The sequence below is a fragment of the Natator depressus genome, chromosome 6 (genome assembly GCF_965152275.1).
Source record: "Natator depressus isolate rNatDep1 chromosome 6, rNatDep2.hap1, whole genome shotgun sequence".
In the NCBI taxonomy this organism is placed as follows: Eukaryota; Metazoa; Chordata; order Testudines; family Cheloniidae; genus Natator; species Natator depressus.
The window spans coordinates 88,927,022-88,952,263 of NC_134239.1; the positions used below are offsets into that span (position 1 = coordinate 88,927,022).

Sequence of the window (25,242 nt, forward strand, 5' to 3'; positions counted from 1 at the left end):
CGCTGGAACATATCAAGGGAGACTATGCCAGGCTGGGGAAGACGCTTAGGGAAATTGAGGCTCAGGTGTTCTTCAGTGGAATTCTGCCTGCTCCTAGAGAAGGGCAACAAAGGTGTGACAAGATTATGACTATCAACAGATGGCTCAGGCAGTGGTGCTATAAGGAGGACTTTGGGATGTATGGCCACTGGGAGGCATTCATGGATAGAGGACAGTTCTCTCGGAATGGACTTCATCTGAGTAGGGAAGGAAATAGACTTCTAGAATGGAGGCTGGCACAACTGATTAAGAAAGCTTTAAAATAGGAATTTGGGGGAGATGGTTGGGAGATGTCCAGGTAATCGCCACGCCGGATTTTAACATTGAGAGGGAAGAAAACAAAGTAAGAAAGGATACAGCCATGGGTAGGAGAATGGACATAAGGAGGAAGGGCAGTGTGGATACCAGTCTAATAGGTCATACTGGCTGAAGAATGTCCGTGCCTAATCGGGTAAAGAATGAGCAAGTCCAAACAGCAAAAATTAAGATGTTTGTACACCAATGCAAGGAGCCTAGGTAACAAAATGGAGGAACTAGAGCTACTGGTGCAGGAAGTGAAACCAGATATTATTGGGATAACAGAAACATGGTGGAATAGTAGTCATGACTGGACTAGAGGTATTGAAGGGTATGTGCTGTTTAGGAAAGACAGAAATAAAGGTAAAGGTGGTGGAGTAGCATTGTATATCAATGATGAGGTAGAATGTAAAAAAATTAGAAGCACTGGAATGGATAAGACAGAGTCCGTCTGGGCAAAAATCACACTGGGGAAGAAAACTACTAGAGCCTCCCCTGGGATAGTGCTTGGGGTGTGCTATAGACTGCCGGGATCTAATTTGGATATGGATAGAGCCCTCTTTAATGCTTTTAATGAAGTAAATACTAATGGAAACTGCGTGATCATGGGAGACTTTAACTTCCCAGATATAGATTGGAGGACAAGTGCTAGTAATAATAATAGGGCTCAGATTTTCCTAGATGCGATAGCTGATGGATTCCTTCATCAAGTAGTTGCTGAACCGACAAGAGGGGGTGCCATTTTAGATTTGATTTTGGTGAGTAGTGAGGACCTCATAGAAGAAATGGTTGTAGGGGACAACCTTGGTTCAAGTGATCATGAGCTAATTCAGTTCAAACTGAACGGAAGGATAAACAAAAATAAATCTGCGACTAGGGTTTTTGATTTCAAAACGGCTGACTTTCAAAAATTAAGGAAATTAGTTAGGGAAGTGGATTGGACTGAAGAATTTATGGATCTAAAGGCAGAGGAGGCCTGGGATTACTTCAAGTCAAAGTTGCAGAAGCTATCGGAAGCCTGCATCCCAAGAAAGGGGAAAAAAATTCACAGGCAGGAGTTGTAGACCAAGCTGGATGAGCAAGCATCTCAGAAAGAAAAAGCAGAAAGCATACAGGGAGTGGAAGATGGGAGGGATCAGCAAGGAAAGCTACCTTATTGAGGTCAGAACATGTAGGGATAAAGTGAGAAAGGCTAAAAGTCAAGTAGAGTTGGACCTTGCAAAGGGAATTAAAACCAATAGTAAAAGGTTCTATAGCCATATAAATAAGAAGAAAACAAAGAAAGAAGAAGTGGGACTGCTAAACACTGAGGATGGAGTGGAGGATAAGGATAATTTAGGCATGGCCCAATATCTAAACAAATACTTTGCCTCAGTCTTTAATGAAGATCTTAGGGATAATGGTAGCATGACAAATGGGAATGAGGATATGGAGGTAGATATTACCATATCTGAGGTAGAAGCGAAACTCGAACAGCTTAATGGGACTAAATCGGCGGGCCCAGATAATCTTCATCCAAGAATATTAAAGGAATTGGCACATGAAATTGCAAGCCCATTAGCAAGAATTTTTAATGAATCTGTAAACTCAGGGTTTTACCATATGGCTGGAGAATTGCTAACATAGTTCCTATTTTTAAGAAAGGAAAAAAAAGTGATCCAGGTAACTACAGGCCTGTTAGTTTGACATCTGTAGTATGCAAGGTCTTGGAAAAAATTTTGAAGGAGAAAGTAGTTAAGGACATTGAGGTCAATGGTAAATGGGACAAAATACAACATGGTTTTACAAAAGGTAGATTGTGCCAAACCAACCTGATCTCCTTCTTGGAGAAAGTAACAGATTTTTTAGACAAAGGAAATGCAGTGGATCTAATTTACCTAGATTTCAGTAAGGCGTTTGATACGGTGCCACACGGGGAATTATTAGTTAAATTGGAAAAGATGGGGATCAATATGAAAATTGAAAGGTGGATAAGGAATTGGTTAAAGGGGAGACTACCGCAGGTCATACTGAAAGGTGAACTGTCAGGCTGGAGGGAAGTTACCAGTGGAGTTCCTCAGGGATCGGTTTTGGGACCAATCTTATTTAATCTTTTTATTACTGACCTTGGCACAAAAAGTGGGAGTGTGCTAATAAAGTCTGTGGATGATACAATGCTGGGAGGTATTGCCAATTTAGAGAGAGACCAGGATATCATTCAGGAAGATTTGGATGACCTTGTAAACTGGAGTAATAGTAATAGGATGAAATTTAATAGTGAGAAGTATAAGGTCATGCATTTAGGGATTATAGGTTTATTGCAGGAGTGGGTGGGTGAGATTCTGTGGCCTGCATTGTGCAGGAGGTCAGACTAGATTATCATAATTGTCCCTTCTGACCTTAATATCTATGAGTCTATGAGCCTGTGACAGACACAGGGGAGACAGCCATGTGACATCACTGGTAAGGCCAGGGACACCCTTTGGGAGACAGAGATGCACTCTGTGCCAGCAAGTCTGGGCTGCAGCCAGAACTAAAGACTAAGTAGAAGCTCATCCACCTCCCCACCAGTTCAGCACTAAAAAGTAACCAGAGATGCTCAAAGAATATAAGTTTTAGTGATGCTGGGAGTGTGGCCACTGCAGGATGCTGAGGCTGGGGGTGTGGCATTGAAAGTGTGAGGGTGGGGGCATGGTCACTGAGGTTGAAGTTACAACACTTTAAAAAAACCACTCTCTGCCCCACCCTACCCACTGGGATTGGAACCGTTAAAGAGATTCCAGGCCAGTCCCACTGCCTAGTCCATATGCTGGGGGCTGACTGCAGGACACAATAGTGGCTGGAGAGACATCTGTCAGCCCTGGCACAATTGTGATAGCAAACACACAAATGTCACAGCATTGTAACACGGAAGCACTCCAACAGGGAGCAAGGTGTTCCTGCAATCAGACGATGATGGAACATGAATAGAGAGTGAGGCTCAACTTCTTCTCCAAAAGGCCTTTACAGAGACATAGACCACACCCAGCACCATCAGCCAGACACTGCTGGGGAGAAAGACTCCATTCTGAAGACAATAAATAGGCTGAAAGATACTGAAAGTCATGGAGTCTTGTTCCCTCTTAGCACCAGTGTGACTCTTATCTGCAGTGGGCAGATTGCTGTTGCTCGTTAATGAAGCAAGTTAATGGTCAGACTCTAGACCAGTGGTTCCCAAACTTTAACAACCTGTGAACCCCTTTCACTAAAATGTCAAGTCTCACGAACACCCTCCTAAAAATGAATATTTCCAGGGATTTTCTCCTTTCATCACAGAATCATAGAATATCAGGGTTGGAAGGGACCTCAGGAGGTCATCTAGTCCAACCCCCTGCTCAAAGCAGAACCAATCCCCAACTAAATCATCCCAGCCAGGGCTTTGTCAAGCCTGACCTTAAAAACCACTAAGGAAGAAGATTCCACCACCTCCCTAGGTAACGCATTCCAGTGCTTCACCACCCTCCTAGTGAAAAAGTTTTTCCTAATATCCAATCTAAACCACCCCCACTGCAGCTTGAGATCATTACTCCTTGTTCTGTCATCTGCTACCACTGAGAACAGTCTAGATCCATCCTCTTTGGAACCCCCTTTCAGGTAGTTGAAAGCAGCTATCAAATTCCCCCTCATTCTTCTCTTCTGCAGACTAAACAGTCCCAGTTCCCTCAGCCTCTCCTCATAAGTCATATGCTCCAGCCCCCTAATCATTTTTGTTGCCCTCTGCTGGACCCTTTCCAATTTTTCCACATCCTTCTTGTAGTGTGGGGCCCAAAACTGGACACAGTACTCCAGATGCGGCCTCACCAATGCCGAATAGAGGGGAATGATCACGCCCCTCAATCTGCTGGCAATGCTCCTACTTATACAGCCCAAAATCCCATTAGCCTTCTTGGCAACAAGGGCCCACTGTTGACTCATACCCAGCTTTTCATCCACTGTAACCCCTAGGTCCTTTTCTGCAGAACTGCTGCCTAGCCATTTGGTCCCTAGTCTGTAGCAGTGCATGAGATTCTTCCGTCCTAAGTGCAGGACTCTGCACTTGTCCTTGATGAACCTCATCAGATTTCTTTTGGCCCAATCCTCTAATTTGTTTAGGTCCCTCTGTATCCTATCCCTACCCTTCAGCATATCTACCCTCCTCCCAGTTTAGTGTCATCTGCAAACTTGCTGAGGGTGCAGTCCACGCCATCCTCCAGATCATTAATGGAGATATTGAACAAAACCGGCCCCAGGACCAACCCTTGGGGCACTCCTCTTGATACCAGCTGCCAACTAGACATGGAGCCATTGATCACTTTACCTGAGTATAAATTATAAAAGCAGTGATCTTGGAAATATAAATTTTTTATGACATGCTTGTTACACACTATTTATTATTAATTATTTATCATTACAGTATTTTTATTACATTATGAAAACGGCAACACTCTTCCAAGATCTCACTTTCGTAGCTTGTATCACTTTGAATAAGCCTGTTATAAGACAAGGCTCCTATGTTTCATCAAGAAGTATCAGATATGAAACAGCATGAAGGTATTTAAGAAGCCAACTCAGAGAGTTCCTCCTACACAAGCATTCAGGTCTTGAATAGCCCAGGCAAACAACGCATGTTACAACAAAGCTTAAACCTGTTCTTCATAATAATTTAAAAAACAATACTAGCTGCCTATTTAATTTTAAAAACAGCAACAAATATCCGCCTCCCTTTCCATTTCTTATAAGGAGTCTTGAAGTTTAAATCTCCTTGGTGTGGTAGATATGCTTGCTTTGATCTGCTTAGCTCTTGGAAGTCCAGGGGCTCCAGGCTGCTGGCCCTGTGCTGCCCAGGGTCCCTAGGGACAGCTCTGTCTGCCATTAGGGAATTTTTTCCCAAGAACCCCCTGTAACATTTCGCAAACCCCCAGGGGTTCATGAAGCCCAGTTTGGGAACCACTGCTGTAGACGAACAGATTAATTTTGCAAAGTAACCCATGTTCATTGAAAGAGCAACTGTTGTGTAACATGAGCAGATCTCTGCACCAAGGGGAACCAAGACACGATGTCTGAAATATTGGTATGGAGGCTGCTCTCTTTCTGTCAGGATATGGTCACAAAGCGATGAGACCCTATGGCTGCAGGAGGATGTCAACTGACTGCCAGCTTGGACTTGGTTACGGAAGCAGAGGATAATTTCCTTCCTTGAAATACGATGTGAACCGAGACAAGGAAATCAACAAAAGGCCAATCTGGAAAGCCAGCAAAGTGAAGGAGAACTGCATCTGAACTTAACTATCCACTTTTAACCTCCCAGCTCTTGGCAACGGGAGACAGGCTTGGTAGGTTAGTGTTCTGGAATTTAACAGTGGGTAGTGACTGGAAGAAAATAGATCTGGTGCTCAGATTGAATAGTGGCAGTGCTACGGTCAGCAAAGGCTGCCAGAAGGTCCTGGGCTCCTCTGTGTCTGTGTCTGATTCTTTTCCAGAAGGTCAGAGTGAGGCTTAGCCCTGGTCTATGCTTACAATTTACACTGATGTAGCCATGGCGCTCAGCACTGTGAAAAATTCACACCCCTGAGCATGGAAGTTAAGCTACCTAGCCCCCCGTGTAGACACAAGCATTCTTCCTTCAACCTAGTTACTGCTGCGCTCGGGGAGGTGGATTGCCTACACTGACAGAAGAAACCCTGCCATCGATGCAGGAAACGTCTACATGGCAGTGCTGCAGCTGTGCCATTATAGTGCCCATAGTGTAGACATTCCCTAGGGAGCAGCCGAGCAGCACCTGTTGGGCAGGGAGATTTCAGGCTTGTTTGAAGGCATTGTGGTCTGGCTCCAGATTAAAATGCTGTGCCTGCTGAGCCCTGCCTCCCTGCCAGTTCTTCAGGCAGCAGGATCTGCTTTTAAGGAGCAAGTGCTCTCCAGGTGGCTGTGCAACAGGACTTCTTCTAGACAGGACAGAGAGGAGCCCTTTCCAAAGAGCTCTTCCCCAGGCGGCTGTCAACCAGGCTAACAACTCTGAGCAAGCCTAGTCTTTGTTATAGCTGCAAATGCAGCAGCGTCCCAAGCAAGGCCTGCCTTCCACATCGGCAAAGGGGTACGTGCTTTCTCGGTGATCTCATTGGGAGGCAGGTGCCATTAGCTCACAGCCTCTAACAGAGGGAAGTGAGTGCGCTCCACTGACAGCCTTGGATTCCCAGGGCTCACACAGCCGCTTATCTCCTCGGCTGTTAAAATAGTCAAGCTTGTCAGCATGAAAAAGGAAACCACCAGCGAGAAGATCAGTCACAGGGGATTTTCAGTCCATCAAGTTGACCTTTACGCAGCCAGAAAGACTCGAGATACTATTTTCTCTCATCTGCCACCCAATTACAACCATCCCAGGAGAGGAGAATCTAGGGCCCTGGCTTTCACTGCCCCCCTCCCCAGCGTGTGGCCCTGGGCTCCTGCCGCCCTGTACATCAGGTTAATGATAGAGCTGCTCCCAGCCCAGTGCCAGATACATTATACCACACTGCCCCTGGGGTACTGACACAGCACATGGGCAGTGCTGCCCCAGGCAGGATGGAGAGGGTCCCCAGACTGGCGGTGAATCAAAAATGAGCTGGATTCCTTGGCCACGTTCAGGACACAAAGCCACTTAACGCCAGCCCTTCTGGAGACACTGCACTGGATGGAAGCACCATGGGCCAGGTCTCTGCACACTTTGATGAATGTATTTTTAGATTACATCTCTTCTCTAGTGCTCTAGGCACCTTCCAAGACAGTGATGGCAGCTGTGTGTGGAAGGGGAATGAGTTAAGCCCAAGGGTTTACAGAAGCCAGAAGAGACTGAGAGTGATGAATGGCTGGACACACTGATTTGGTGCAGGCACTGGATGGGCGGGTGGGGGTGGGGAGCGGGGTGTTTAACAGAGATTGTTAGGAAGCCCTGTAGGCGAAGGGAGAACCACTGGGGGAGGGGGTCTTATGAGTCACTGCTGATTATGAGGTGATGGAGCGGAGCAAGTATAACCGTCAGCACACAGTGAACCAAGAGTGCAGCAAACAGGAGGCCTCCTGAGAAAAAAGGAGGCAGGTTCCAACAAAAGGAAAGTATAGCTCTCAGAGCGGCATCAGCAGAGACAGGCAAGGAACCAAGGCTGTGCAATGAGAATGTGCAGCACGGGCCCAAGAAACCTAGGGATGGCATCAGCGTGACAGGCAGTCGATGGCTAGTGGGAGCCCAGTGTTCTGCCGCCAAGAAACCCTATCTCTAGCATTCAGCCTAGTTTGGGTTTTAGTCAATAGGCCCTCAGTAAACAACCCAGGGATGGAGACAGCCAGAGAGAAACAGGCTGGAGTGTGCGCGATTAATCGAAACCAGACTGCAAAATCCTTTCTCCTTGGACTGAGTAAAGGCTCCAAGCATGTCACTGAAACCTCAGCCTGGTTTAACACACAGCAGAAAAGACCTGCTCCCCAAGTGGAGAAACTCTGACCCAGCTGCTGAAACCACTACCAGCAGAAAAGCAGACAGCTCAGCCTTAGCAATGGGCTCCAGAGGGAAAGCACACAAGTGACTGCATCCCTAGGAGCAGGCAGACTGCTAGGTACGGGGCGAGGGAATGAGTCCATTTCTTGGAGCCAGTGGACAATGGCAAGGCCCAAGAGACTCTGGGACAGTTGAGAATAGGAATCTCTAAAGCTGCCCAAAGGGTGTTGGGCTAAAGAGTCCTGCTCTCCAGATGTGTTGCTTCCAGATGATCTGTGACAGACAGCTTCCCCATGAGTCACAACATTCCCCATGGCCCCAGCAAGGGGTGCTGTGTTGCTGGAGGTGCTGTCATTGAGGCGAGCTGTGACCAAGATCCCGCCTTGGATTGTTAGCCTTGGTGGCTGGGGTAACTTTCAGCTCGGGTAACTCCACTCTACTTTACTAGCTGTTCCAACTGGATACAAGATTCTTCTGCATTGAATGTGCTAACCGGTTGTGTTGTGTTGCTGTGCACTGTGAACCAGCTGCTGCAGCCCACTCAGCCACCCCTGAGCGATGGGCAAAGGGAGACCTCCAGAGAGCAAGTCAGGAATGTGTCTCAAGCCTGTTGGGATCCCTCTGGCCGAGAAGCATTATGAAACTGTAATCATGTGTAAGCCTCAGCTCCTTCCCCACTTCCAGCCATGCCCATGTGCATCGCCACGGTGAGAGCGGTGTCCATGGCAGACTGTGCCACTCCAGTAGAACTAGGTCCTTCTGGAGGCTTCATCAAATCTTTTAAATCTCTTTTCTCTGCATCATCCCTGATCTGACTGTGGTGAGGCCAGCCAGAGTTTGGTTTCCAAGAGGATTCCAATTGCTTTTACAATGCCTAAGGGTGCAGCAGGGAGAATGGCATGCGGCTTGCAATACCATTCCATAGATCTAATGACTGTGGCTCCAGCTGGGGGAGCTGCCAGCCATTTGCCAGCTATGCCTAACACGGTGGGAGGTCCATATGGGGAACATTGCAGACGCCAAGCCAGACACTACAGGATCCAACTTTCCAGTACATTCAGATTCTTCTCTAGGACAAAACCTTGAAAAATGTGGGAGAAATACAAATAAAATGATGGCCTTCAAAGAACGGTATCTTAATGAAGTTAAAACCTCCTCCTGGGTGGGGTCGGCGGGAAGAAAGAGAGCAGCAGGAGTGAACCCTACTGGGCAGGGAGTTTGCAGGACTGCTGGATCTGGGCCCATTGCTAGGCTGACCTCTGGCTATCCTGTGGGAGAAGGGAAGGGGCAGAGTCTGAAAGGGGCTGCTTTACTAGTTTACTGCTCCAGCCAGAAACTCTTGAAAGCTTGTTTGGGAGGGGCAGAAGGGAAGTGGTTTCTCCCAACCATTTAGTCAGTGCAAAAGACCGTACACAACACCTGGACAAATCCAGCAGCACCCCATCCTCGCAGGGATGCTCACTCCCACAGAGCTAACCAGGCTCTGCGGAAAAGTGATGGATGCTATTTCTATCTTGCTAAGCTTCCCACTCTGTGGCCCCATCCTAGAGAAGGCGAAGCAGTGTTCTGAGCCTCTGCTGGTGGGGACAATGCCTGAAACAAGCAGCACCAAGGGTGTTAGGGTAGGGTTTCTGCCAGACTGAGAATGGCCCTGGGAGGCAAAACCCACAGGAAATGCAGTGGGGCTGGGAAAAGAGGTATGTGTGTGTGCGGGGGGGCAGAGGGGGGGTCCATCTGCTTGGAGAAGCTTTCGGGACTTTAATTTCTGTTCTCTTGGAGTTTCTATCACCGAGCACTTTGGGGAATTGGCCTCTGTGTTAGTTTCTGCTGTGTCTTATGGTGTAGCAAACACCTTAGCTGTAGGGAAAACCTCTCAATTTCTGTTCTCCTTTATCCCACGGCTTCCGTAGTGGGCAAGGGACACTGCTCTGAGGCCACAGTGGGTTAGTGGCCAAACTCATGCCCTGCCTGGGTTTGTCTCTGTTGGTAACTTAAGAGTAAGATATAACCCTCAGCTAAAGCCATCTCCTTCGCCTCGCTTTCTCCTCTTTGCACTCCCTGGCCCTCGTACCCCACAGAGGCACTCCAACCCCAAGCTGGAAGCTAACCAGGAGTCATCTAGACTGGTGAGTCACTGCATTGCTGTGAATGGTTCTAACACTCCACCTCCTGTCATAGGCCTCTTGACCTCATGCTGGGATGCTGACAACATCACTGTAACTCAGCTTCTTCTCCAACACGACACAAACATCAGCCTGGCTTTCACCCTCCGCACTCCTTTGATACTGCTTTCCCCACAGGCGTTGACCTCTTCCCAGCCAAATCCCAGGGCCTCCCATCTAACATCCTCCTCCTCAGCCTCTCAGCTACTTCTGACCCTGCCAGTCACACATCCTCTTTTCTGCAGTCTTGCCCTCCCTTGGCTTTCGTGCCTCAGTTCACTCCAGCCTCTCTGGTCACTCCATCAGCAACTGTTCCAGGGGATCCTCCTTCCCGCCTCCCACTCTGCAAGTGGCTCCCACTGGGCTCCATGCTTGGCCCCATCCTCTGATCCCTTCACACCCTCTCTCTAGATCATCTCATCCACTCACACAGCTTTAATTACCCTCCGTACACCAGTGACTCACAGATCTACCTCACCCCTCCTGACATATCTCCTGACCCCCACCCAATCCCATGTTTCAGTCTGTCTCCAACTTCTCTTCCTGGATGTCTTACCACCAACTTAACGTGGGCAAAAGCCGCTCCCTGCGCACTCTGCCACACCTCAGCCCTCCTCTTCCAAATCCCTTCTCAAACACATCTCTTCCAGGAGGCATAGAAATCCATGTCCCCCCAACAGAGAGTGGACAAACCAGGCAACTGAAAATCACACATGCAAATGAAAGCTGTGGGGCTGATACCCTGCCTGGAGTAAAATACACCCCACCTGGGCACATCCCAGCCCCAGCCTCCACTGGACATAGATGTGGCATATGAAGTGCCCCTACCACTGCTGGTGCTAGGTGAATGAAGAACGGGCAGGACGGGCGTGGCGGGCGAGTTCAGAGAGCTGTCGGCCTTGGTTCCATCCAATTCTCTGATGTTTCCCACACACTAATGTGTACCTAATATAAAAGCTGCAAGTCAGCAGAGACGTCCGGCTGTCTCCAGACTCAACTAATAATCCAGTGTCTCAGGCAGCAAGTCAATCCAAACAAGTTCTTCATTTGTCTAGCTCTCGCCTGGCTGCCCTGCCGTACATTTGTAAGTGTTTACGCTGAGCTAATTTCTGCCATTTCCGTCTCTGGTTGCTGGAATGCTTGAAATTCCAAGAGCTGTCGAGACTGGGTTCTGGTGCACAGCTCCCCAGGACAGGAGGGCACAGAGGGGAGCTTTCTTGGAAATCCCCAGTGCCAGAGGAAAGCGGTATGTGAGCAGGATGACCGTTGCTGCGCAAGTGGTTGACCGGGTCAATGAGCTACAGCCCAACAACATGAACAATGTGCAGGGCCCAGGTCTGAGTCTGAAAGAAACAGCTGGGCTCTGAACATGGGATGTGGAGTCTCTGCTGGTGGGCACAATGCAGAGTGATACACCCCAAGCATCAGGTTGAAGGCCTCTTTATACCAGCACCTTGGGTGGAGAAAGGAGCATCCATAGATGCTGAGAGCCCTGAGGAGAGGAGGCATGGAGCAAAGCTGGGGGTGAAGAGAGGTTATAGCACTTGGTGCCTCCAGGAGAGAGATGAGAATGTGGAAGAGGAACCTGTGCCCCTGTCCCATTTCTGTCTGACCTCTGGCATCAGATGCTGAGAGCACGTTCCAGGGAAAAGCACATCAGCAATTCAGTGGCACTAGCCTCATTCAGAGCAGTGCAACCTTCCCGCTGCACCAGCCCCAGCACATGGCAGCTCTCTGGCTGTTCTCACACCGTGTGGTCTCCACCATGTAGGGCCGTTTAAGGAGCAGCAAAGCAAAGATGGATTCGATAGAGACTTGCACAGAATCAGAGAGAAAAATGGAAGCTCTGGGCCTCTCCAGCTAACCTGAATTTCTGCCAATGTACACAAGGGCCTGTTGGCCTTCAAGGGGAGACTGTAGCCCAAAGCCAGGGACTGAGGCCGGGATTTCCTGGTGGCATGGGAAGGAAGAACATGGGGGATACATTCTTTGCTGTCGACTTTCACGTCCACATGGAATTAATCTGATGAAAGCCAGACAGGCATCCATCTGTCTGAGCTCAATCAACAGACAAATAACCATCTGAACCAATGTCACGCTCCCCTGAGCCCCAGCTGCTACAGGGACATAGTGTGGCAAGCCATGGAATCGGGAGCCACTGGGAGTTAATGGTTATTTCTAACAAGCTAGTGCCCTCCCCAGCTATCTGCTAAGAGCACAGATGGAGATTTCGTGTTTGCAGGGGTGAAGCCTGCTTCCTATGGGATGTCTGTCTGGTCCCTGCTGCCACTGATGGCCAAGATTTCCCACGCAGGGATCAGGGGCACTCTGTGCCCCCCTGAGTGAAAAACTCAACACACATTAGTAACCTGGGATTCTCTCACTGACATTCACCTGCCATGCACAGTCGAAGGGCAGCACCCAATCCAGCCATGAGGGTCCCTTGAAAGTCTATGGAATTTGTGTCCCCCTAGCCCTTGCAGTTCTCTGAGATCCAGGGGTGTAAATTGGGGGGGTGGGGGAGCTGCTGGGCCTCACGCTTGTAGAATTCATTGGTATGGGATACCCAGCGCCTGGCAAGGGGCAGGGAGGTGGGAAGTTCTTACAGCCTTCGGTAGCCCAATGAAGATGCCACATGCAGCCCTGCTCTCAATAAAGGGAGCAGAGAGAAAGGGGAAATGGAGGATGTGCACAGAGAACATGGGGATGGGAAGGGTGTGAAAACAGCAATTATGGAGTATGACAGGGTCAGGCCAGATAGCTACAGAAGAGTGACAGAAGGCAGATATATTAGCCCCAGGTTAAGTAGGTCCCTTTCCCCTGGGTAAGGTAACAGGGAAGGTTCCAGAACAATCAGGAACTTTCTGGAAACAATTAAGGCAGACAGGCTGATTAGAACACCAGCAGCCAATCATGAAGCTTCTAGAATCAATTAAGACAGGCAGGCTAATCAGGGCACCTGCATTTAAAAGGAGCTCACTTCAGTTTGTGGTGCACGTGTGAGGAGCTGGGAGCAAGAGTTGCAAGAAGCTGAGAGTGAGAAGGCATACTACTGGAAGACTGAGAAGTACAAGCATTATCAGACATCAGGAGGAAGGTCCTGTTGTGAGAATAAAGAAGGTGTTGGGAGGAGGCCATGGGGAAGTAGCCCAGGGAGTTGTAGCTGTCATGCAGCTGTTACAGGAGCCAGTGTAGACAGCTGCAGTCCACAGGGCCCCGGGGCCAGGGCCCAGGTTCCCTCCATCCCCCCAACTCCCTACTTGATACCGGAGGAGTTGACCTGGACTGTGGGTTTCACCAGAAGGGAAGGTCTCTGGCCTGTTCCCCGATCCACTAGGTGGATCAGCAGAGACTGGGGATTGTTCTTCTTCCTTTTCCCCATGCTGGCCAGTGATGAGGCTAACTGAGTGAATGGCAGATTTGAGCCACAAAAGTGGCCAAACTGAGGGCTGCCGTGAACCTCTGAGGTGAGCAAATCAGCCAATAAGTGCAGGACCCACCAAGGCAGAGGAGGAACTTTGTCACAGGAGATAAAGGTCAGAGGATCACTAGAAACCAAATACGGGGGCTGGGGAGGGGAGAAAGTGTGTGCGTAAAATGCCTTTATGGTGTATTTCCCTGTTTGTATTGAACCCATCAACCATGCGATCCCTCGCATAGTCACATGCTCATGCTCATCCCTTGGAGCAGACCGGGGCCAGCAGAGAGAAACAGGCAGCAAGAAGCGGGGCCACAGCAGAGTCCCACAGGGCAAGAGGGTCACAACAACTCAGAGCACCTCATTTTAACATTGGTGCCAAGATGCTGAGGCCCTAGTCCACATTTCAGGGAACACGGCTCCAGCTAGCATGGCCCATGACTAAGGAGAAACCAGTCCCGCATCTCAGACAAATGTCATCCCAGCAACAGGCAGCAAAGGGAAGACAGAAAGATCTAAATGACTACGTAAATGCACACAAGCAGGAGGTGGGTCTGACTCAAGGCACTACCTGAAGGTGCCAATAATCCTGTTCCATGTAACTGTTCCCCTTTACTCCTGTCGTCCAGCTCTCAGGGGTCTATTTCTGCTAGTCCCCATGGTGGGGGAAGGAGGGAGGGGAGGTGTAGGTGCTCTGATACTACAGTGCCAAGCATGGACAGACAGACAAGGTGAAGAGAGGGGAGGCAGGCGAGAGCCCCATGTCTGGCTGAGGCAAGCAGGCGTGAGCTCAGCAGCACCGTGCTCACTGCACTCCGCAGAGCAGCGGTCATAGGACAGAATTCCCTGCACTCAAAGGACTATCCCACAGCCAGCTCCCCTTTCTCACCAAATACCAGAGAACATCCTTTTCTCCCAGCTCCCCACAGTAGGTACCCCAGGGCCGTTCTAGTCTGGCTTCAGCCCTGCCAATAAGCCCACCCCCTCTCAGCACACCCTCTCTGACCTCAGTTCCACGGCACTCAGGACCACTCACACCACACTGGCCTGGCCATCTCCACCACCAGGCTTCCATTCCTTTCTCTGTCTGTAGGGCTGATGGTGCCTGGGGGCTGCCTGCTGCAGATCACTGTGATGGGGGGAATGAAGTCTGTCCTGCCCAGAAGCAGGGGGGATCTCTTATGGGGGCTCTGAACAGAGGCTGATCTAATCCTAATAAGGAATCCTAGGGCACAGGCTCCCTGCTCTCGTAAAGCCATGCTGGGAGAGCTGCAGCCCGACACACAACATGCTAAGAGCAGGGACTTAGCACCTGTGACTCCAATGCTGGCATCGCACTTCACTGAGCCTGGAGAGAGGGTGTCCCTGCCATCCAGCAAGGCTCATGCAGGGCATAGGTGGAGAGGGCTGTAGAGACCCCAGCAGCCCCGGACAATCTCCCCTGGCAAGCTCTCTAGCTGGTTAACCACGGCTGGGATGGAAGGAGCCTGGGAGGCAGGGGCAGACCCGGCTGGCTGCGCACAGGTTTGAGTGGTTACTGGCAGCGGCTATTTGGTCACATGAGACTCCCCTTTCCAATGCAATAATCCTCTCCCCAGACTGCACACCGGCTTATGCACTCACCCTACTATGGGACTGAAACCTGACCTCCACTCAGGGAGCGCCAGGACCATCTTACTGGCCCTGTACCTGCCAAGGGGGATGACACCGGGCCCTGTCCTGCCAGTGGGTGGGGAGCACGGGCCCCATCATGCCAAAAGGGGAGAGGCAAGCCCCAGGCCCTGTCCCACTAAGGATGGGGGTGGGGGGCAAGCACCAGACCCCATCCACCATCCCACAAGCAGCATGGGGGCACAACACTAAGCCCATCTTGCCAAGCTGCGAAGACTACCTGCTGGTAACTCCATGTTCCCACAGAGAGGGGGCTGAAGAGCTCAGCACTCCCCCCAAGGCTAGAGACTATTTCACCCTTACTGGCATCACTCCTCCCATCCTGGAGCACATCCCACCCCACTGGCCTTCCCGGGGGCTCAGCTTCCTGCCCCATCTCAGGCTGGAGCCCACAGATGTGTCTGCCCACAAGGAGGGAAGCAGGGCAGCAGTCCTGAACAGTGCAGGAGTCACCTAGTCCATGGGAAACTCCCTCTCCTTCCCCAGGATGGGGGATCCTTCCCAGAAACCCTAGCACCCCAAGGAATGAGCCCCAAAGTGAGGGCCCAAGGTCCTAGCCAAGTGGCTGAGGATTCCCCTATAGCTGTGCTGGGTCAGTCTGCTCAGCTCGTGGGAGCAGAAAAACCTGACTGGATTCCTGTGTCCCTGGAACGGACTCCAAGCACACTCCTGCCAATTGTTTGATGTAGTGTTATTTCCAGAGCCCCTGCCAAGCCCGCGCTGGACCTAGAGCAGGCCCGTAACTCTATCAGCTGAGTCTGCAGCCTCCTCGGCTAATCTAGGGCTGCACCTCCTAAAACCTCGGCCGTTGTTTTCCTGTTTCGCCCTCCTAATGTATCTGGCACACAGCAAGCCACTGGCTGCATTGAACTTTTACAGAGGCGGTTTGTGGGGAAAGTGCTGGGCTCCAAGCCAGCGCTCAAACCAAACCGCTCCTCCCAGCGCATGGGCTGAGGCTGGAGAGGACAAGCATCACCCAAGACACCACGTTAGATGCACCCTCCTTCCCAGAGGCCTTCAGCAAAGGACACCTACATTCCAAGAGGCCTGAAATGAGAGGGGCCTTGTGCTTACTCAGCTGATTGGAGCAGCCCTCCGTTCTCTCTGGATCCCCCTACCTTCTGTAGCGTGTGTGGAGAAAGATCAGCTCTGGGGACTGAGAAGCCATGGACTGTCCCCATTAAAGTTTCCCTTGCAGCAGCACTTACCTGGTCTCGGGGGGCATGGGATGCACCGGTTCACCCCCCAGAAGAGACCTACACTGCCACAGCAATCCTCGAACGTGGCCAGGCCCGCCAGTGGGTTAGCACACTGAAAGGGAGGAGGAGAGGAGGCATCAGGATTCTCAGAGTGGGACTATGCCATGCACCATTCCCAGCCCCTCCACCCTTCCAGGGCAAGGGTGTCCAAGGGAGGGCAGTGTGGGAGGCAGTGTAGTATGAGGGGGGCAAGGAGGAGGAATAAAGCCCTGGCTCACTGCAGAGGAGGGGAGCAGAGCCAGCACAGGGGATGACTGCCTTGTGCTAGACACTAACACAGCCGTCACAGCAAAGCTCCCTGCAGGGACAGAGCGGGGCCAGGGACACAGTTTAAGACAGTAAACAGTCTAACAGACAGAAAAACACGAGCCTCCCCGGGACTGCCCCCTTGGAGGAGCTGGGGGTGCTAGACAGACCAGAGCATGACCCAGAGATGATCACCCAGCAAAGCCCGGGATAAGGCCAGTGAGCCACCCGGGGATTACCCATCGAGATGGGTGCACAGCTCCAGCCCACATGGGGAGCTTGTGGTAAAATGCTTTTGTTTGCTTAATGATTCTCTTTCCCCCTCTGGATTACAGGCTTCCCCACTAGAGCTGAGATGTCGCGGCCCACAGGCCAAATCTGGCCCCCATCCATCTGACACATGGCCACGTGCCCAGTGCTCACATTCCAATCACCTCTGCTTCAGACCCAGACAGAAGAGACAAATGCTTCCTGCCTGGGCTCCTTGCCGTCACCCAGGCTGCTCAGCCACAGCTCCAGTTAAACAAGGCACGTTCCCAGCAAGCGTGGCCCCTCGTCCCACTGCAGAGCTCCCCTCCGCAGATTTATGGGTCGCAGGAGAGCACCATCGTATCTCTTACGGGGCCTCCTTTAACTTGGCCCCTCGGAGGGAGAGTCCCCTGGGACTGAGGTTGGGTTTAGAGAGCTCTCCATCTTCACATAGCTGAATAGGGCTTTTCCAGCCCCGTATTCACATGTCAAATGTTTGGGGCCTGATCTCATTTATTTTTGCTTTAGGAAATTGCTGAGAATTAAATCCAGCTAAAAATGTCTTGGATGGAAAAGAGCAAATGATGGGAAAGGTCCCAGGAATAGATCGAGAGCAAGGACTGTATCCATGGTGTTGGGGGAGAAGGAAGAGTCCTGGTCCATCAGACTATAGGTCTCGCTCAGAGCTCGCCCCTGGGAATTCACAGGTGTTAGACTGGGGGGCCAGAAATCTCCAACAGGGAAAGGTAAAATAATAAAATCCAGGCAGTGCAGGGGAAGGGCTAGGCAACTCGCCAGGAGCATTTGCTTCCCTAGCTCTGACCAAGATGCACAGGAAGGTAACTGGTTTCAGAGTAGCAGCCGTGTTAGTCTGTATTCGCAAAAAGAAAAGGAGTACTTGTGGCACCTTAGAGACTAACCAATTTATTTGAGCATAAGCTTTCGTGAGCTGAGCTGTAGCTCACGAAAGCTTATGCTCAAATAAATTGGTTAGTCTCTAAGGTGCCACTAGTACTCCTTTTCTTTTTAGGAAGGTAACTGTCCATGAAAATCAGACTTTCACTTACTGTGTGAGATTGAGAGGAACTTTCCCACATTTCCTACCCAGGAATCAGAGTCTTGCTGTAAATGTTTCTATAAATAGGGAACCTATTCAAAGGAGACTGTATGTGAGAGGTGTCAGGGTTGAGCAACACAGGCACAGGGCATGACGGGGTCCAGGCGGCGACCCCAGGTCCCACTGGCATGCCCTTTTCTCCGTCTTTGGGTCACATGCATCCACTACATCACTGCAGCTGCACCCACAGCACACGGATGCAGCACCTGCACCTCTCAAAGGCACTGCACTCTGCACGCACAGCCTGCATACCAGCACGCCGCATATGCACTCCGCCACATGGACTGCACTCATGTTCACACACCCTCACGGCTCCACACACCCCCTCCCCCAAAGCAGGACAGGTGCAGCCCTTACCTGTCCATGCAGTGTCTCCCGGAAACACCTTCCCATAAGCTCCGGGGGCCGCTGCTGCTGGCCGCTCTCTCTGGTGATGCTGTTGCTGTTCCCATTGCTGTAGCTGTACTGTAGCCCAGTGGGTAGCTGAGACATGAGTACAGCCTCCACACTGTTCTCCTCCGATTGGCCCGAGTCGCCCCTCACCCTGGCCACCTGGTGGATCTGCACAATGGCCTCTGGTGGGTGGTTGATGTGGACGTTCACCAGGGAAGGGTTTAAGGAAGCTGGAAGATGAGTTTAGACCAACACTGACAATTCAGCTACGCTTGCCCAGGTGACCTACTTGGCACTGGGAGCAGCTCCTCATTTCCCAGTGTGTCACTGTGGAGGGGACACTGATTGCTGGGGCCACTCTGGGACGACCGCATGGGAAATCCAGAGAAAACCTGTGTCATGAAGGAAAACGTCTGCCTAGTCTCCCAGCTGGGCAAACCCCGAAGAGCCTTCCTGCGCAACCTGAGACAAGCTCGTCAAGAACCCACAGGACGGTGCTTACGTGCAACACTCTGGGTTAATGCCACGCTACGGTGGGGGTGGGGGTTAAATGCACGAGCCAGGAGAGTCCAGTGTTCCCATGGCAGCCTTCGCGCAGACCACACTTAGAGGCACATGCCCAGCTCCCACTGGTTTCAGCCTTGTGGCTGCGCCCATGGCACTGTGAGCACCAGAACTCTGATACTCCCTGACAGCCATGCATTGAAATTCCTACCCTGAGCATTGCCTCAACAGAGCAGTGGGGTTTAATTCCTGTGGGTGCTTCTCACAGCGTGGAAAAGGCACAACACTCAGGTCCTGCTGCCTCTGGGTGGCTGAGGCCTTGTACACGCGGGACTTGCTCATCTGCACGCTCTCTCACACGGCCTTGACACCATGTGCTCGCAACAAGCTCCCACACGCACATTCGAGCGCTTGCACCCCTTCCCGGGTCCTCCCAAAGAGCCCACGTTCTAATAACTGACTGGTCCAGAGAGAAGAGGGTGAAGCTGCTGGAATACCAAGATACCTGGACCTGCTCAGAGGTGTGTTCTCACTCGTGGGCGAGAGAGAGACCTGAAGCATTTGGCAGCAAGGTGGGGAGGTCATGGGCTTCCTGGGAGAAAACTGGCACCAGGCTTGAGAGAAGGGCAGGCACAATATTTTAATCTAATAACAATCACTCCATCCCATACTTCACGTGTGGAATGTGGGGTGAGTGCGAGGGAGGGGGCTGTCCAAAGTGCACAGAGTGTGTCAGGATTAAGGGATCCACTGTCACTGGGACCAACCCCTTACCTCCTTCCTGCACTGACTCCAGAGCTAGCCCCACTGCTTCCCCACCATTATCTCCCAGACCAGAGCCCTCCCTCCCCTTCCCCATGAATTCCACACACCCCTGTCCAGAAATGTTCTAGTCTCCAGGGCACAAGCAGCCTGGCACTAGCTTTGCAAGCCCATGCTCTGGAGGGTAGTTGGGCCCAGATACTCAGCCAGGGCTGCTCTCTAAACCACACGTGCAGGCAGCCCGAAAGGGTGGGTGGCCCAGGCCTGTACTCACCGAGCTGGTTGGACAGAGGCAGTGTGTACATGGACTGCTTCATGGAGCCGCTGGCCAGGGTCTTCACGACTCTCCCCACTTGTTTTTTTTCCAGCTTTGGAACTGGCAGGTGGCAAAACTTCCCTGTGGAGTTAGACGGGCACCAGCACTCATCCCTGCCTACGCAGCGCCCTCCGTTCAGGCAGGGGATCTGGCAGAAATCTGTAAGGCAAAGAGAGACCGGCTTAACAGAGGAGCCTAGCTACTCCCTCTGGCCAGGGAGTGGCCCAGCATCAGCCCTGGGATCCCAGATGAGTGGCCTGGCCTGGCAGCAGCCTTGCAATAACCAAGCAGCAGGTCCAGCACAGCAGCAGGCCCCTCGTTTCTTGAAAGCAGCCTGGTGGCAGCCTGGGGTTCGCCACTGAGGGTCACCCTAACCAGAGCAAGAGGAGAAACCACAGACCCTCCCTTAGCTCAGAATGGAGCAAGTCTCTTTCAGTCAGAGGCTGAGGAAGATCTGCTCTCCCTTGGGCTTTGTCATTGTGGCTGGTGACCAAGAGAGAGAGAGAGAGAGACAGACAGACACACACACACCCTTCTGCAAAGCCCCACAGAGCCAGGGTGATACTGCTGGCACCAGCAGGATCTCTTAGAGGTGGTTGGGGGCTAATGTAACAGCACACAGTGGAGTTGGAGAGGAGTTAGCATGATTCCTGCCCTCAGCATCAGAGTTTCCAAGAAACCTGGTTTGGCGGGGGTTACTATTCACAAGCCAAGGGGCAGGGGAGCTCACTGGGCAACTCTCTCTCCTGGCTCGATGAGACATTCCTGCCTCAGGTCCCCTGGTGGCCTGTTAGACTTGGGGTGAAGCTGTGTGCCTGGCAGATGGGCACCCACCATTCTCCAAGAACACCACTTAGAAATCACTCACAAGTCAGGAGATTTTGGGACTACTCAGTCAGCCTTTGGGAGGAGACACCCAGCTGTGTTGGGGCATTGGGGTAATTCACACAAACTGCCTGCTTGGCTCAGTCCCCACCTCTGCCAGGGCTTCTCTCAAACTCCCCTGGTTTGGAGGGACTCTTGTGCTTCTGAAACAGCTCATCTCACCGCCACGGGATTGCCAAGGCTAGCAAATGAAAAGCCCTATCCCACCACCCAGGGGGGCCGGAGCCTGAGTGGATCCCTGGTGTGAGGGGCAAACGGCCTGCCCAGCTCACTAGATGGCACAGAAAATTCCCAGGCAATCCCAGCATCCAGGAAACAAGAGGAAAGATTTCAGCAGTCCTGTTCACTGAAACAACTCACAACCTGAAGCCAGCTCTCCTGGCTACCACATGAGTGAAAGGAGAGGGTGGGATGAAATTAGGTGATGAAAGGCAGCCCCAAGACTGGATGCCAATGAAAGCAGCAAGCTGGCCCTGACTGGGAGCGAGACTGTGAGGCCTGTCTGCGGCTCTGACTGAAACCCGTTCTCCCCCCACCCAGAATGGGAGGAGTAGGGTGGAGATGAGGTTCCCCCCTCCCAGGGGAGGAAGTGTGTGTGGGGGGGTGAGGTCGGCCCCCAGAGAAGCTGAAATAGCTCCTGATTGGGAGAGTGAGACATTCTTCTGAGCACAGGGAGAAGCCATGGCCTGAGTCTGTTGAGACACGAGGAGGAGTCCAGGCAGGGAGGAGGCTGGAGCCCTGGGATACTCACAGATGCGGAAGCCAGACTTAGGGTCATGGTTCTGGCCCCCCTGGCTGTACAGGGTGGTGGTGTCCCCTTTCTCACAGCTGTTGTAGCAGCGGCCGCTCCGGCACGTCTGTTTGCAGATCGTGGGGGTGAAGACAATCTTTATCTTTCGGATTTTCTCTGTCAGGTTGGCCCCTGTGAAGGAAAAAGCCAGGGCAGAATGGAAGCAGCACAGCCAAGCCCCATGAGCATCTGCACCCTAACTGCAGGACTTGCACATGGCAGGCCAGGCACCAGGGCAGCTGTGGCTGTTCACTGCTGGACACGCTCTCTGGTTGGACCATTGCTCTGCTAGAACTGTGGGGAGAGGGAGTCATTCTCTGCCCAGGGGTCTACACTTTCTGTGATTCTGGCCATTGCTTCTTGGCCTTTTTCAGATTTAGCTAATGTCACTTTAGAAGCAGTATAAGCTAAACGGGGAAAAGGCCACTCATAATGGAATAAGAGTGTCCCCACAGGGGGTCATACCAGTACAGATATAATTATACCAGTAAATTTCCCCATGTAGACAAGCCCTAACTGTGGCATTTCCTGACTTCCAGACGTTTCACTGTGCACCCTTCTCGTTTCCTTAACAGCATTTTCTGTGAAGAACATCCTAGGTGTTTGTTTTTAAAGATAGAACAAAATAGTTAAACTATTCAAACCAGAAAAAGGAGCAGGCTCTCTCTCCAAGCCTGCCGGGCTCTGCTGGCTGGCAACAAATGGGCAACAGGGCACGGCCAGCCCACAATCTGGAGCTATTCGGCTAGACGCCACCTGAACACTCTGTACCCCACATCTCAGGAGGCCCACAGGAGAGAGCCCCCATTTAGGAGCTGCAGAGGGCACTTTGAATCCTCCCTAGGTGTGTCAGGGTGGGGTTCTCTCCCGGCAATCTCATACAAGCTGTCTCTATCAGCCTTGCCCCTCTGCACCTTACTAGGCCTATGGGGGGCCAGCCAAAAGAAATAACCACCTGTAGGTTACACAAATCAGACATCCACAGCCAGATCAGGGGGCAGAGAATTGCTGCATCCCTGCTCTCTGATTATACTGAGAGAGAATTGACTCAGCCAATGTCCTGAGTGTGAAATTCCCATCCCAAGTTACTATCTCTGGGAGCATTTATCATGTCCCCCAAGCCTTCTCTCTTCCCTACCATCTGCATTTTGCTCCCTCAGTCCATCCCTGTGCAATGGGGCTTCTCCAATCCCTGCAGCATTCGTACTTTATTTCTCAAGCTTTCTCTCTCTCTTTAGAGCTGCAACACCATCCCAGGGCGCTGCTGGCTCCAGAGCAGTGTGAGTAGCATTATGCCTTCTCTCGGTTCACACACATGCATGCACCCGTTATTGGTTTTTGTGCTCCTAGGAGCATAGGTTCCATTTGCTGATATCCTGTCACCCAAGCCATCTCCTGCACTTGCTGTTCACCGCAGACTCCTCCTCCACCCCTAGGTTTCTCTCCATGCTGCTTACTTCCCTCTCCTTGGGGTTGGACTTTCCACTCACTCACTAGAGCTGAATCCCAGTGTATTGCCTGCAGCCTCTCCACTCTGTGAGGTGCTAGGCAGATGATCTGGGCCTCCTGTGTATTTGCTACCCCTCTGATTATCATTCTGGTGTCATCAGCAAATGCAGCCCCTCCCAAGGAGGCCCTTGAGAGATACTGGCAGCCCAGTAGGTCTTACCCCAGAGAGACAGCGTATGCTCTTGATAGGCTGCGTGTTGTCCAGAGCTGCTCTGTTCATGCCCATTCCCATTGGGTAGAGCGTTGGATGTTAGCTGAGTATTACCAACTGGGTAGCGCCGGACAGTGCGTGAAGACCCAGTGTGCTGGGAGACGGGGGAGCCGATTCTTCCTTGAGTTCTATGGAAAAGAATATTTACTACAGATGACCATGCCGTGCTCCTGCAGCTGCGCCCTGTGTGTTCTATATGAACCCGCACTGCTATGCTCGAAACCCCAGCCTCCTGTCTGCCAGTCAGGGTGAGCAGCGCCCACTCTTCACCCCCTCCAGACCACTGCCCACCCTGCCATTTCACCGCAATGCTAGCGACCTCCTGGCGCCTCTCCTGATGCATCTCCCACAGGACTTCCTGGCTCAGATCTCTGCATATTGTAGCAGCCTGTCACCCTCCAGAATAACACAGAGTCCGGTTCTGTCACTAAACAAATGTTTGGATGCTAATTGGACAGGCTGCACTCATCTTCCCTGGGAAACATCTCAGTATAAAGGCACAGAACCCAGGGGGCACAATGGCTTCTTTCCGCACTTCACATGCAGCCATGTCTTACGCTCTGAAGAAAGCATGCAGCTGCTGTGAGTACCAGGGGGCTGCAGAGTCCCTGCAGGCCCTGGGCAGGGGTAGCACGGCCCCAGGAGATGAGCAAACTGCAGCGGTACGAGGAAGGCTGCAGCATGGACTGTAGTAGGGCTGAGGTTGCAGACTGAACTGAGCCTGATGGGCTGCAACAGTCACAGAAACCCCCTGCCCGGCCACACAAGCACCTGGGCAGTCACACAAAGCCTGTTGCCCACATGGCCATGCTCAGAGGTAACCCCCTTCCCCTCCTGGTGCACTCAGCTTGAATGCCATGAACACAGGGGACACCTGAAGTAGAGATGATGCTGGAACCATTCACCATGCCCCAACACCGTACAGCCAGGTGATGAACCTGCTGAGAGTAATCAAGAAAGCCAGTCTGGGAAATGTGCAAGGAGAGGCAACAGCTGCTCCCAGCCTCTTATTCACTGTCCTCTCCGCCTGCAGTGCCAGCCCTATGCAGGTCCTTCTGTCTGCCTGCCTGCCTGTCTGTCCAACGCCCAGCAGAGGAATGGAAGACCATACCACAGCAACCAGATGGGCACCAAACATGAGACCCACTTCTTCTCATCCCACGTGCTCCAGACAAACAGTTCTCTGGACCTAAGACCTGTGTGCCAGAGTGTCTGTGCAGAGGCACACACAGAGCAGCACTAACTGCTCACTCACAGTAGCAGAGCAAATAAGAAGCAGCCCTGCCTCAGTAGGACTGTTGCAGGGAACAGATTCAGTGCTGTGGGATAATATGGGGTGTACTAGAGTTTAATCCAGCAGCCCAGAAGCTAGTTATCTTTGAGTCAGTCACACTTGCACATGCCAGCTCCTGCAAACAGACAAAAATGGCACATTGTTACAACTGATGTTCTAGCTTGCGCCTGTTTTAAATGAATTGCTCTGGAGACAGCTATGCAGAAGAGCAGCCTAAAATCTGCTAGGAAGAAGGGAGCTGCCTCTGGAGCTGGTCAGTCTGCTGCTTAGGCCAGCCTGATCTCTCTTCTGTCTTGTAAAAAGGGAAGCATTCCAATAAGGAACCCAAGTTGGGGCTAATACACAAACGCCTGCATCCACTGGATGAATGGTACAGAGTCAGGTGAGGTGGCATCTTGGAGCATCTGCAGCCTGATCCTTGGAGGGGGTTTGCAGTCATACATACCATTTGTGCAGCCTAGCTGGGTTCACAGAATACCAGGGTTGGAAGGGACCTCAGGAGGTCATCTAGTCTAACCCCCTGCTCAAAGCAGGGCCAATCCCCAATTTTTGCCCCAGATCCCAAATGGCCCCCTTAAGGATTGAACTCACAACCCTGGGTTTAGCAGGCTAATGCTCAAACCACTGAGCTATCCCTCCCCCTGTTAGCCCAGTA

At 51.7% G+C, this 25,242-nt stretch overlaps 1 protein-coding gene across 1 annotated transcript in view; it reads right to left on the reverse strand.

Moving 5' to 3' along the window:
• Window positions 1-25,242, reverse strand: part of LTBP2 (latent transforming growth factor beta binding protein 2) — a 127,785-nt gene that overhangs the window by 50,308 nt on the left and 52,235 nt on the right. Inside the window, exons 4-8 of the mRNA XM_074955944.1 lie at window positions 23,243-23,421; window positions 21,535-21,705; window positions 19,857-20,057; window positions 18,281-18,546; window positions 16,261-16,363 (exon numbers count right to left, since the gene is read on the reverse strand). Of these exons, the coding sequence (XP_074812045.1) occupies window positions 16,261-16,363; window positions 18,281-18,546; window positions 19,857-20,057; window positions 21,535-21,705; window positions 23,243-23,421 (920 nt within the window). The remainder of the gene's footprint in view (window positions 1-16,260; window positions 16,364-18,280; window positions 18,547-19,856; window positions 20,058-21,534; window positions 21,706-23,242; window positions 23,422-25,242) is intronic.